This window comes from Aspergillus undulatus (genome assembly GCF_047715775.1).
Source record: "Aspergillus undulatus strain CBS 261.88 unplaced genomic scaffold BDV17scaffold_12, whole genome shotgun sequence".
Classification (NCBI taxonomy): Eukaryota; Fungi; Ascomycota; class Eurotiomycetes; order Eurotiales; family Aspergillaceae; genus Aspergillus; species Aspergillus undulatus.
In genome coordinates this window covers 65,153-78,176 of record NW_027396616.1, presented here as the reverse complement: position 1 = coordinate 78,176, position 13,024 = coordinate 65,153, and the positions used below count along the sequence as shown (strand labels likewise).

Sequence of the window (13,024 nt, the reverse complement as noted above, 5' to 3'; positions counted from 1 at the left end):
CGCAGAGGGCCAGTGAAGGCCAATAATTTGAACCACTTGAGATGGACGAGTCTCTGCAAACGTTCTCTCGATGTGACGAGATTGATTGAACGGGGCAACCTGCCGCATGAGCACCCTTCCTTTGGATTGGAGAAGATAACATAGACCACCCAAACAGGGTTTCAACGGATTCAAAGTACGCCCATACTTTGCAGTCGTAGTCAGTTCTAGTCAGTCGTAGCGAATTCCCAGCGAGTACATGACGTATCGCGCTTTCTGGGGATCGGCGCCGCCCACTCGAAGCGGCCATCGCGAGTTTTGGCGACTTGGAGACATCTAGCTTCACATTATGACATATCCCTTCCCATATACACCCCATGCTAGTGGGCCCAGCGCTCCAAGGACAGCAGCTCCCACAGGAAGCTCCAGGATGCACCATACCCAAAGGGTCCCAATAGCCGGGGCTTGCTTCATAACGGCATAGTAAGTCTCCTCGTTCGTCATGGCCATGAGCTTGTTGCCCAGAAGAGCAGCCCCGGGCAGAAAGACCATTGTTTTCAAAGACGGCGGGAAGAGCAACTTGCGCAGAAATGAAAAGGAGAATTTCTCTGGATGCCACGGGAAGAGCGACATGACATGGGTGTCCGCTTTACCTCGACGGAGAGAAATGATGTGTCCGTGAGCGAGGTGGATTAGCAGAGTGAGCATCGGTAATGCGACGAGGCCTGAATTGCGGAAGAGGGCGTTGAGATTGATCTCCTGTGCGTACTGGTGGGCCGCCAGGTAGCTCAGTGTCAGGTGCAGAACGGTCAGAGGTATAGAGAGCAGAACGGTGTCAATGAGAGGTGAGATAGGGTCGACCTCATCGGAGTCTTCCTCGTCTGCAGTTTCTTCGATATTATGGTTTTCCGTTGCGCTCGCGCGACTCGACTCATTGTACGGAGACATCTCGCCTGTGTTCGGGTCGATGGTCACGTATTTCGTCTCGAGGCCTTTGCTTGGATTTGGAGAGTCAGAGTCAACTGTAACACCCAGCTCGTTCTGTCTGTCTTTGATCAGATCCACTAGTGTCTTCCCGTCTTTCTTCGAGCGATCGGTTTTCGGAGGTCGAGCGAGAGGAATCGAGGAAGGGTCGAAGGAATCTGCCTGCGAGGCATTGGCAGCAGCTCGTCGCTGCTTTCGGTTTCGTGGAGCTTCCATCTTGGTGCAGCTTGAGCGGAATTGCGATGGAGAAATTGGTGAGCTGAAGGGTTGTCTGATGTTTTGAAGTTGCAGAAACGAGAATCGGACACAACTCCAGATCGGACATAAGCGGGGTTAGCCAAGCCTCATAGTTCAGGCCTCCTGTTGCACCAGGGATGTTTCGACAGTGCAGCTTCCAATAATCTCGGAAGAAGGCCGTTCAAAATGCTTAATCCAACATTTCAAGCACTATCTTATCTCATCCTCTTGAGTACTCCGTATGGCAGCCGTTATCGGACCTCGCTCCGATCATGCTTTGTAATGGCCATGATGCCATAGTTGGATAACCTCGCAAGAGGAAGCATACCGGTACATATATCCCAATTCCCCTCCGTAACTTGCCTTCATCTTTTCCCTATACATACAGCCTCAATACAAACCCATCTCCATGTCCCACCTCGAAGCCGCAAACCTATACAACATCAAGGGCCTCGTCGCCGTGATAACCGGCGGCGGAAGCGGTACGCATACCCCTCACCCCACTTACTGCAAACACACCAGACTGATAATGACTGACAATGGCATTTCCAGGCCTGGGCCGCACAATGGCCCTAACGCTCGCGACAAACGGCGCGTCCAAGATTTTCATCATCGGCCGGCGCGAAGATGCCCTGCAAGAAACCATCTCCCTCGCACCCAACCATGCCAAAGACAACATCATCCCGATCCCAGGCGACGTAACATCCCAGGACTCCCTGGCGGCCGCATACGACAAGATCGCCTCACAAACAGGCCACGTCGACCTGCTAATCGTCAACTCGGGCGTGCTTGGGCCACCCGCAAAGATTAATTTTGGGAAGGACGGGTCAACGCCCTCGATTAATGAGTTGAAGGATTACCTGTGGGGTATACCCATGGCGGACTTCTCGCGCGTCTTCGAGGTGAATACGACGGGGGCGTATTACACGGCTATTGCGTTCCTACCACTCCTCGACGGCGCGAATAAGCGGCGCGGAAAGCCGGAGAAGAATAAGCTCTCTTCGCCGCTGGCGCAGATAATCATGACGTCTAGTATAGCTGGGTTTTCTCGTCGTGTTCCGTTTGACTTTGCGTATAACTTATCTAAATCGGCTGTGAATCACCTCGTTAAGGTGCTCTCGACGAGTCTGACGGATTACAATATCAGAGTTAATGGGATTGCGCCGGGGCTTTATTACTCGGAGATGGCGGTGGGTAACTTCAGCGGGGATGACCAGGGCGTGTCGGATGGATCTTTCCCACCGAGTATGATTCCGATTACGAGGGCTGGAGGGGAGGAGGATATTGCCGGGTTGGTGCTTTGGATGGCGGGGGCTAGTGGGGGTTATTTGAATGGGAATATTACGGTTACTGATGGAGGGAGATTGAGTGTTTTGCAGTCTTCTTATTAAAGTGCGTACTATAGAATGACATAAGGTAGATAGATCTTAGATCGTATACTCCCAGGACATAAACTGAACGCTAGGAAATGCTAAGAGATGCTAGGGTTGCAAAGCATATGCGCATAAACAAGTAGAGACGAGACTTCTGCAGTTAAGCGGCCGCCTAGTATGTCGCAGTGAGGCGCTGCACCATGTAGTCTCCGCATTTTATGCCCGGGTACTTGGTCTTGCTGATATCCTCGCCTTCCCCGTAGGTGCCGGGAATAGCCTCAATAAACTTGTCCATATTAGGATTGCAGAAGTACGCGACACTATATCGCGCCGGGTACATGTCGGAACCATTGTCTTCTTCATTGACTGCCTTCGGCGGCTCAATAACCCTATGTTTCGTGCTTTTGATAGTGTCGTTAGACCACCGCGCAAGCAAATCGCCCGCGTTGATAACCACCGTATCGGGAAACGGCGTCACGTCTACGAATGTTCCCTCCGGACTTCGCGCCTGTAAGCCCCCACGCGCGTCTTGGAATAGAAGTGTAATGGAGCCATAGTCACTATGTTCCCCGGCGCGAACCTGCCCGGTATTCATCTTGAAGACGTCCTTGTGCACAGCCGGGTAATGCAGGAGACGGAGGTTATTGTCACCAGCATCGACGTACTCATCGAAGAAGTGGACGGGCAGGTTCATGCCCAGTGCAATAGCCTGCATCACACGAACATGCAACTCCTTGCACATGCCGAAGAACTCGAGCATCACCTCCTTAAAGCCCTTCCCCTCATCATCTAGATGGTCCGGCCAGCGATTCGGGAGGCCCTCAACGTCGTCACGGCCAATCTCCATGCTCTCTTTCATATCCGGGTTCGCGCAGCGATCGTCCGGGTCGGAGTGATCGTCAACCCTGCTGAGCTTCTCCCGGCCCGTCCTGACGTAACCACGGTTCGCCTGCGGGGTTGTCCATCCCAGTGTGTCCTTCTGCGACTGGGGTCGGGCGAAGAAGGCCGCGGACGACCTGAATACGCGGAGCGTCATGGATGGCGGAATACCGTGGTCTTTGAGGTATAGGAAGCCAGACGATTTGAATGCGTCGACGATGGCCATGGCTACGGCGTGCTTGTCCGCTGGGGTGCCATTTAGGAATGGAGCGAAGTCGATGATCTGTCTACGTCAGTTCCAATGCTCTGTTCGACTGTCACGAGAAAGGCAAATGGAGCGAATAATAACGTACTGGGATCGTTAAACCGTCTTTTGATACCCTCTCGGTGACAGGGCGGACCACCTGGTGAGGCATATTCCCTTCCATAGCGAGGTTAGAGGGATGGAATTAGTAAACTCAAAGAGCAAATAGATGTCTAGTAAGTAGGAGGCAGAAAAGCCGAAACAGAATATGGCGAAATATGGCAGCGTCGTAGGTAGAGTAAAGACGAGGGAACAGGAGCGGGGGTCAATCTATCCCAGTTATATCGTCACCTGCAGGCCAGGAAGTAGAGTCGCATCGTCTGATATTAACTCGCTGTAGATGGCTAGTCGCGGGGAAGATAAGGGAAGAGAATTGGAGGGAGAGATACGTTATCTCTGATAAAGTGCAGACGTTGGAGATCTCCAACAGTGGTACAATACTACATTGGGATGCATCACGAGAACCCCGCAAATGCACCCGTATCTCCCTCGCATTTTCCTCTTCTGCCTTCAAACCATTTTTCACTCCTGCTTTCTTTCGCATTTGCTTGAGCGCTCAGTCTTAGATTGCCAACAGCGAAAATGTCTTTTATCATCGACATCCATACCCACGTCTACCCCCCAGCATACATGCAAATGTTGCGATCCCGCAAAACAGTCCCCTACGTGCACGACCCCTCCAACAATGCAGACCCGCGCCTGATAATTCTCTCCTCAGACGACGCCACCACAATCCCACTTGACCAGCGCGGCCGCCCCGTCGACTCCTCCTACTGGGACATCGACGTGAAGCTCTCCTTCATGCGGCAGCACGGGATAAACTGCAGCGTGATCTCGCTCGCAAATCCCTGGCTGGATTTTGTCGAGCCCGCAGAGGCCCAGATGTGGGCGGAACGAATCAACGATGATCTGCAGAGAACTTGTGCGAAGGTGAATCAGGCTGTGGACCCAGAGAATGCGCTGCCTCTTGATAAGAAGGAGACTCTGTTCGCTATGGGTGCTTTGCCGCTTAGCGCGCCTAGTTCTGATATTATTGTCAATGAGATCAAGCGATTGAAGACGCTGAAGCATCTCCGGGGTGTGATTATGGGAACCTCTGGCTTGGGGAAGGGGCTAGACGACGCAGAACTCGACCCTGTTTGGTCGGCGTTGCAGGAAACAGACACGCTTATGTTCCTGCATCCGCATTATGGTCTGCCTGATGAGGCCTTTGGTGGCTCTGAAACAACGGGTCGATACGGCCATGTTCTACCCCTGGCATTAGGGTTCCCGCTCGAGACCACGATTGCGGTAACGCGGATGTTGCTATCTGGTGTCTTTGACCGCTTCCCGCGGCTGAAGATACTGCTCGCTCACTCCGGTGGAACGCTCCCTTTCCTCGCTGGGCGGATCGAGAGCTGTATCCTCCATGAGCGGAAGTTTGTCTCGGGCGGTGGTGATGTCCCCGGGCCGCAGAGAAGCGTGTGGGATGTGCTCAAGACGAATATCTATCTGGACGCGGTGGTATACGGCAAGCCTGGGTTGGAAGCGGCTATTGCTGCGTCGGGCTCGGATCGTCTTCTCTTCGGTATGTGATTTTGCTTTGGCTGTGTTTGAGATTCTAGATGCTGACCTGGTTATAGGAACCGACCATCCGTTCTTCCCTCCTCTGGACTCGAAAGAAGCTGACTGGCCGAGCGTAACGACAAACTACAAGGCGGTTCACGCGACGTTCGGCACAGATGGCCATACGGTTGCCGATGTCTTGGGCGGTAACGCTGCTCACATTTTGGATCTCAAATAATAGACTCAACAAACTATTTCGTATAGTATAACTTGCTGCCGCAAGGCGCAACAAACACAACAGGACGAACTCACAAATATCTTGCATGTATATACATATAGCATCATCGAAGAGAAAATACAAGGGATATAGTTGCATATGGCATAAGGCAACAGATTGCCATCAATTGTTGTTATTCAGCACCTCCCACCCTACAAGGTCCCAGACCTCTCGTATGTACCAGTCGGGAATTGTCGACCCAGACATTCGCTGGCCTTCAATGAGGCTCTCAATGTTGCCCTCAGGCTGCGCCGGTCGTTCTAGAGTGCGCCCTAACTCTGGATCTGGGCCAAAGACTGCCTGAACAAGAGTACTTTGTAATCTTGTCTTGATGCTAGAAAGGAACTGGCTTTCTGGCACCGCAAGGTCTGATGACGACGGCTGCGTATTGAGGGCGACTAACGCCCTCCGCAGCAGCCAAAGTAGGTATATAGCGTCCATCTGCGCGCCGCCTCGCGATTTGTCGTCGAGCTCGGCGTCTACCAGGCCGGCGGGGGTGGGGAGTGCATCGGGGTCCATTTGAAGATGAGGCTGTAGCTTTAGGTCTTGGAAGACGAATAGGCATAGGGTTTTTCCCGCACGGCTAAGCAGGATGTAGATGAAGCCCTCTAGAAGCTGCCGGTGCCCGGGGCAGCTCAGGTCAAGCATTGTAAGCATTCTGTTTAGTAGCGAGGTCAATTTAAAAGCGCCTTCGTCCCTGTTTAACTCGATTTGGCTGTTGGATTCGTTTCTGGATTCCGTTTGCTTGCTTGTTTTGCTTCGTGTTTGCATGTCGTACTCTGCCCTAATTGGGGCTGCTGGGGCTGCCGGGGGTACTGGGACAGAGACGGCCTTGCAGTATTTCTTCAGACTGGTCAGACTCACCTCGTACAGGCAAACAATATGGTAGATGAGTACTCTCGCCTCTTTCACACTGCCACCGGTCATTGACAGTCTCTTGAGTGCTTGGAGAAGGAGGCTCATAGCGGATCCAACGCAATGTACAACCAAGCCGAGATGTGAGATTTGTGACTCTGTCGGGGTCACTTTTGTCGACTTCCCCTTCGAATAATTCTCTGGGATCGCGCTGATAAGTTCGTTTTCGCATGTCTTGCATAAGGTGGCAGCATCCCGAGTAATTCTCGCATAGTCGGGTCGCCTCTGTAGAGTCTTCCGAAGGGTGTAGGACTGCCTGATGAATGGGCTCGGAGCTTCCGAAAGATGTCAGCACAGGAAAAATGTAGCTGAAATGATCACCTTACATTCCCCTGCGTCATTCAATCGGTCGAGCACATCATCACGAAAAGCCCGAATGTCCTCATCGCGCGACAGCTGCGTCTTCGGTCGCTTCCGCGAAGTGTTGCCGCTGGAGGCTGCGCGCTTCAGCGGCTCCTTTACTGCGGACGCATCCTTGCGTGTTGCACTTTCGGCCTTTAGATCCTCTTGAAGATGCAACTTTGTCTTGAGCTCCTCATTCCGCTGTTCGAGTTCGAAGATGCGGTCGTGTAGCTTGCTCTGCTCTGCTTCTGATTTCTCGTACGCTTGTTTCCAGAAAGCGACGCTGTCGAAGAACTTGTCTGGAGAGTGGGAAATTTCAGCGGACTTGGAGGCTGTGATGGAGGCTCTGATCTGTAGGATGTACTCTAGCGAAATTGTCAATTAGGTGTTTTTCTGGGAGAGGGATCGAATTTGGCAGACCTTTGAGATCTCGACCTGCTGGTTTTGACTTGACGATGGCCAGAGCGAGAGCGAACTGTGCAGGAGACGGGGAGAATGTACTATCCATTGGCATACTTTGTCATTGGATGCTCAAAGACTAGGATTGACAGAGTCGTTGAGGGGCAGAGGTGGAAAGCATTTCTGTCACCAAAGCCTCCTTGGCGGCGTGGAAGTTCTAGCAGGTCATGAAGGCCTCTGGTGCTATGGGACAGCCATCCCGTCTTTCTTTGGTCTGGTCAGCTTATGGGGTCCTGTCATCTTTATTCTGTTGACTCTGGCAACACACGGCCTGTTTATACTCAAATCTTGTTTATAATTGGAGCTATGTATGTCAAATCAATATATTGAAATATGAGACACTGGAATCTCCGGCAGCTGCTAAATTGAGCAATTCAAGGTAGGCAGATCCAGTGTTTCAACAAAATCCAAAACAGTCCCTGGCACCAAAGCCTCCTTGGCGGAGTCGAATATCTGGCAGGTCTTGGGGGCCCTCGGTTTCCTGTTACAGATAAGGGATTATCCCTTTTTGTCTCTAGGCTGGGAGATCGACCCTGACTGCGGCCTCTTCTTTTTCAGGCATTCTGAGCGCGACCGTACTTCTTTTTTACGTCAGGCAACACACCCGGCTAGTCCGCACTAAGTTTTCGATTCATTCGATAGCTAAGAGTATCAGAATTTAGAATATCTCAAAATAAGAGACCAGCCACGCCTATTCGCTGAAAAGAAGAGAGAATTTGTGTTAAGCAAGGTCACTATATAAGCCTCTATGGTGGATTGGAATATCTGGCGAACAAGAGTACTCGAGGTCTCTGGTATTTCGTTACAGACTACGCACTCCTGTCCCCATTTTTTGCAACCGTTTGGTCGAGCGATCGACCCTCGCTGCAGCTAGGCCAGCGCCAAAATATGACTTTTTTTGCTTGGTATGTCTCTGAGTGGGTCTTGGTGTTATTATACAGAATTCATGAACCGATTCATTCATTCCCCCTGAATGAGAGTGTTACGACGCGTTGAAGACGACGGACAGAGAAGAATTGAGTAAGCAAACGTGAATTATGGTTCACAGAAAGCAGGACAGCTTCTGCTGACTATGGCTCGCTGGTCGAGTGGTCCCGTCTATTGACGTTTTCTTTTTGAGAAGGCACCGGACATTCACTCTTTTTGGTTCACTTACTCTCATTCTGTTCTTTCAGAGGCCAGAGATAGAGTCCCGTTATGGTCTTTCTCTCTTGTTTTATTTCTCCCAGCAGTGCACTCTTATTCTTGTGTTGATGTCGTGCCCTTATATAGCTACCGTTGATATCGCACATCTCTAAGTCTCTCAATTTGAAGACCAACGCGACTTAGTCTACGCAGACTAGGAAAAAGCGCTACAATTAACTTAGCAAGAGTAACAAGTTTTTTCTCAATGAAAATACAGGATGAAGCATGTTTTGCTATACGAGAAGATCTTTGGGGTGTGGTGGTGTATCCACCAAGGAACCGATCCCGCGAATATATTTCGTTCCGAAACATATTTATCAGCTCACAGCAGCCTCATATATTATATTCTCAATAGCATTTATGTGCTGTATGCCGATATTCAGTCTAGCCCTAAGTGCAGCATGAAGTGTCGTCGTAGATACAAAATGCGGGCAGTCCCACATGGCACTGTGAACCACGAACCCTACTCCACCACGCCGCCCCATGCATCCACTCCACATCGCGCATCCGAACGCCAAGTTCCAACGTCACTCTTCCTCCAGTCGCGTCTCCCCTGAAATTAATTGAAAGTTCCCACCACCTCCTTATCAATCCCGCGATCCCCGCCAATGTCCTCCCCAGGTCAATCTCTCATCTCAATCGGCTTCGCCATCGCCGCCGCGTTCCTTTTCTGGACGCTCTCATCCACAACGACGTCCCCGTTCGCACGCACGTTTCCGACCCTCTCCAACAAACGGATATGTCTGCTCATCGCGCACCCGGATGACGAGGCGATGTTCTTCGCGCCGACGCTGCTGGCGCTTACGAAGCCGGAGTTGGGGAATCATATTAAGATTTTGTGTTTGAGTAGTGGTATGTTTGTTGCCCTCCTGTCGTTCTGCCCGGTCGGTTGGAAAATGAATGCGAAGCTGACGCGGTATGATCGTTGCGAATATAGGAGACGCCGACGGCCTAGGCCACATCCGACGCGAAGAACTCAAAAAGAGTGCAAAACGCCTCGGTATCCGCGGCGACAACGACGTGCTTGTCCTCGACGACCCGCGATTCCAAGACTCCATGAGCATCGAGTGGACGAAGAGCGATGTCGCCTCTTTGCTCCTACAAACATTCGCACCTGACGCATATACCAATTCCTACTCCTCTACAGCATCAACGCGCAAGCGCAAAACCCAAACGTCCCAACCAACGGCCACAATCGACACCATCCTAACCTTCGACAACCACGGCATAAGCAACCACATCAACCACCGCTCGCTCTACCACGGCGCAAAACATTTCCTGGCGATGCTTATGAAAGATGCGCCGGGGTACTCGTGCCCCGTGGCAATGTATACATTGTCAACGACAAATCTGCTGCGGAAGTACATTGGTGTTCTTGATGCGCCGTTTACGATGGTGGGCGGGGTGGTAGAGGGGGTTTTCTCGTCGTTCTCTTCGTCTTCATCTTCGACGAGCAAGAGCCAGTCCAAGAAGAGTAAGGATGCGAGCATGCCTGCGAGAATGCTCTTTGTTAGTTCTGTGGGGGAGTGGATGACGGCGCAGTCGGCTATGGTGAAGGCGCATCAGAGCCAGATGGTTTGGTTTCGGTGGGGGTGGATTGGGATTGGACGGTACATGGTTGTTAATGATCTGAGGAGGGAGGCGGTGTAAATTTCTTTTCTTGTTGGGGTCAGGGGGGTTGAGGTGTTTGTGGACTCTTGAAGTGGATGTAATATATACCTACGGAGGATGAGGATTATGTACAGTATATAGAATTCCTTGCGTATTAAACTTCATTCGCTCATTTAATGTAGAATCCGAGAAATGCGCATTAACGTAGTCGGGATATGGCACCCATACACTAGAAACATGAAAAACTCAAATAATCAGAATCGCCATCATGTTGATTTTTGGTGCCCATGACATGAACTGTGACAAGGGTGTCGGGTATCTGGTGCAGTGACAAAACAACCGCATTAGACCACAAGAACGACCAAAGACATCAGTGCGACTCAACTCAATGAAACCATAAACATCGTGACACATCTTCGATGGTGCAAGAACAGACAAAATCAAGTAGGGGCAAGGATTGTATTTTCTCCAGTGTTTTCTCCATCTGCCTCTCCTTCTCCCTCTCCTTCTCCATCTTCATCTTCCCCAGGAAGAGGTCCGAACGCCCTTCTGAGGGCTAACTCTTTCCGATTATAGGATTCAGCCGCCCGCTCTCTCCAGCGCACCAGATGAAAGCTCGGCACATACACTTCCTCACCAGGGTCAAGTATTAACTTGCTGATAGCGGGATTCACGAAGGCTTCTTCGTCCTCAAAGTCTGGGTCGCCGCTGTAGTGATCGTAATCTACAATGACGGGGTCGAAAAGGCGCTTGAGCACAGGGTTACTGAGATCCAGACGGGACATGTTGCTTTTATAATAAGTCCAGATGGCGTCGTCGTTGAGTTCCTCCAGGGTGGCCTTGTCGGGAATGAAGTCATCGTTGAGCGAGGGTTGACGGACTTGTAGTCCTTGGTGGGTGGTGAAACGGGGGTGTACCCAAGTGGTCAATCCCAACAATTTGACCTCGCCCGTTCGCATGGGATATCTCAAGAATTGCGGGAGAAAGTCCCTCCATTCCTCGATCACCTGCGGCAGCCATTGAGTCTGCCAATGTGTACCTTCCGGAACACGCCAGCGCCTCCTGAATTTGTAGACCAGGAGTCTCGCGAGTCGCTCTATCATACATGTCTGCTGCAGGACCTGAAACCGTAGGATATCGTAGGCGTGTACAGCATCTGCAAAGCCCTTTGACCGTAGGATTGAAATGTCCATATCTGTGCCATTCGAACGAGGGTAACGCAAGTATGATTCGACCATTTCTCGCGCAGCTATACTCTTGCGCCTTGTCTTGTCCATAATCTTGTATGCGGCGCGCATGTGGTACAAGAAAGGCTCCAAACGCCTGCATACCCATGCGGTCTTAGCAAGCTTAGTGTGCATTTCCACTGTCGGTTTAACATTGAGATATTCGCTGGTCATTGTATCGAAGAGTCTTTGTACAAATGGGAAGGTGGCAACATCGGATCCCAAGAGCTTCCGCGATCGCTCAGGTTCTGGGCCCGATCTGGGGCGTGATAGAACAAAAGCCCATTCGAATAGTTGGGTCCATACCGTCTCAGGGACTTCAATGTCGTAATTTTTAGAAAAATGCTCAATGGCCTTCACTGCCGCATCCATGTCGTTATTGGTACCAAATGTATGAGCAAGCGCAATCAGGAGTTGACCCGAGGGGTAAAAGGGCGAGGTACGATCGTACTTGGTGACATTGTCGATGAACCCCTTTTTCAGTGCCTCGACATCGACGTTCCAAAAGGTCACGAGAATGGTTTCCATCGCCCGCCTATCTCCCACTCGAGCGGCCGCCATTAGAAGATTGACGACGGTCGTCTCATCGCCTTCACTGCCTGCCTCTGTCATTTCATTGTATATGTGCCGGACTTCTACTCGCACACTGTGCCCTGCGGTTCCGTAACCTCGCCATCCGACTTCTTGGAACCTTCGTTTCCTATAGGCAAAGGGTGTCATGCGTAGGCGGTATTTTTCTTGTCCTGTATGAGCCCCATTCCAGACCTTGGCCCCCATGTAATGGTTGTAGCATTGAACATCAGGGACAATGCCGTCTCGCTTCATGGTGTGCCAAATGTGGTCGGCCATCAGCGCATCGCCCACAGAACGAGCACAATCTAGAAGGTGAGTACACTCAGCGAGGCCGAGGGTATGACCTGCCGACAATCGAATTTGGATAATGTCAGAGAGGTTTCTAACAAAGTCGTCGAAGGTCGAATGCTCTCCTCTATATTGTTTGCGCTCCACATGGTACGGATGCATCGGCCTGTAAAGTTCTTTGTAGGGTTCGATAAAATAGGCGGGAGACAGCAGGTGCAGAGCTTCGATCCATACAGTCTGTGGCATTGTAGCAACAAGGTGCTCGCAGTCATAGTCAAGCATAGCAGTCATCACTTGATCGGGTTGACCGGTCTCCAGGGTCAAGTAGAACTCCTTCCTCAGAACTTCCGGATCCACGTCTTTGCGTCCAAGAAAAATGCCAGAGCGTGGCGGCTCATTGACGGGAGAAGCTTCCTTCTGAGGTTCGCTCACAGACTCTTGAGCATGATCGTTAGCCTTGGGTTTTGGAGTCGTCGAGGTATTCCAGCTCCAGGCAGCGAGAGATCCGCTGTTGGTGAAGCCTCGTGCGAGCCGAGGCGCGGGGATAGCGATAGGACGCAGGTGAGGGAAGCCATAATGGCTGAGGCGACACGAGGGACAAAGAAAGTGAGAGGCCAGTCGATGGCAGCGCCGTACAATCACCCGCATTGCAAAGAACTACAGAAAAGCAAGAGGGGGAAGAGAAAGGGAGGAGAGAAACACGACGCCATGGTCAGGAGAGAGGGGGAAAGACCCTTGTACAGCAGCAGCATTATTAGAGCTATTAATATTGCCATTGGCATACGGTCCAGTCAGCGCTTTGTCCTGTGCAGGGTTGTCTGGCAGTGAATGGTGTTGTACTGAGACA

General features: G+C 51.4%; 7 protein-coding genes across 7 annotated transcripts; 3 read left to right on the top strand and 4 right to left on the bottom strand.

The window, feature by feature from the left end:
• Nucleotides 1–97: 97 nt before the first annotated feature.
• On the bottom strand, nucleotides 98–1,378 carry BDV17DRAFT_26829 (uncharacterized protein). The gene has a single exon (XM_073758451.1). The coding sequence runs from the start codon at nucleotides 1,177–1,179 to the stop codon at nucleotides 322–324; it is 858 nt and encodes a 285-aa protein (XP_073617668.1). The 5' UTR covers nucleotides 1,180–1,378; the 3' UTR covers nucleotides 98–321.
• A 1-nt stretch (nucleotide 1,379) lies between these two features.
• BDV17DRAFT_257552 (SDR family NAD(P)-dependent oxidoreductase) lies at nucleotides 1,380–2,618 on the top strand. The gene is made up of 2 exons (XM_073757212.1): nucleotides 1,380–1,682; nucleotides 1,753–2,618. Exons 1-2 carry the CDS (start codon nucleotides 1,610–1,612, stop codon nucleotides 2,589–2,591), a joined length of 912 nt encoding a protein of 303 aa, XP_073617667.1. The 5' UTR covers nucleotides 1,380–1,609; the 3' UTR covers nucleotides 2,592–2,618.
• A 1-nt stretch (nucleotide 2,619) lies between these two features.
• BDV17DRAFT_257551 (isopenicillin N synthase family dioxygenase) lies at nucleotides 2,620–4,275 on the bottom strand. The gene is made up of 2 exons (XM_073757211.1): nucleotides 3,806–4,275; nucleotides 2,620–3,735 (listed from the first exon to the last, which is right to left on the bottom strand). Exons 1-2 carry the CDS (start codon nucleotides 3,878–3,880, stop codon nucleotides 2,746–2,748), a joined length of 1,065 nt encoding a protein of 354 aa, XP_073617666.1. The 5' UTR covers nucleotides 3,881–4,275; the 3' UTR covers nucleotides 2,620–2,745.
• Nucleotide 4,276: 1 nt separating this feature from the next.
• On the top strand, nucleotides 4,277–5,692 carry BDV17DRAFT_257550 (amidohydrolase family protein). Its single transcript, XM_073757210.1, has 2 exons — nucleotides 4,277–5,323; nucleotides 5,379–5,692. Exons 1-2 carry the CDS (start codon nucleotides 4,339–4,341, stop codon nucleotides 5,537–5,539), a joined length of 1,146 nt encoding a protein of 381 aa, XP_073617665.1. The 5' UTR covers nucleotides 4,277–4,338; the 3' UTR covers nucleotides 5,540–5,692.
• Nucleotides 5,693–5,701: 9 nt separating this feature from the next.
• On the bottom strand, nucleotides 5,702–7,343 carry BDV17DRAFT_289263 (uncharacterized protein; the record flags this gene model as incomplete). Its single annotated transcript, XM_073761625.1, has 3 exons — nucleotides 5,702–6,768; nucleotides 6,820–7,200; nucleotides 7,256–7,343. 3 exons carry the CDS (start codon nucleotides 7,341–7,343, stop codon nucleotides 5,702–5,704), a joined length of 1,536 nt encoding a protein of 511 aa, XP_073617664.1.
• A 1,679-nt stretch (nucleotides 7,344–9,022) lies between these two features.
• BDV17DRAFT_257549 (PIG-L family deacetylase) lies at nucleotides 9,023–10,175 on the top strand. The gene is made up of 2 exons (XM_073757209.1): nucleotides 9,023–9,331; nucleotides 9,417–10,175. The coding sequence occupies exons 1-2, from the start codon at nucleotides 9,088–9,090 to the stop codon at nucleotides 10,127–10,129; spliced, it is 957 nt and encodes a 318-aa protein (XP_073617663.1). The 5' UTR covers nucleotides 9,023–9,087; the 3' UTR covers nucleotides 10,130–10,175.
• On the bottom strand, nucleotides 10,176–12,839 carry BDV17DRAFT_257548 (uncharacterized protein). Its single transcript, XM_073757208.1, has one exon. The coding sequence runs from the start codon at nucleotides 12,823–12,825 to the stop codon at nucleotides 10,531–10,533; it is 2,295 nt and encodes a 764-aa protein (XP_073617662.1). The 5' UTR covers nucleotides 12,826–12,839; the 3' UTR covers nucleotides 10,176–10,530.
• Nucleotides 12,840–13,024: the final 185 nt, after the last annotated feature.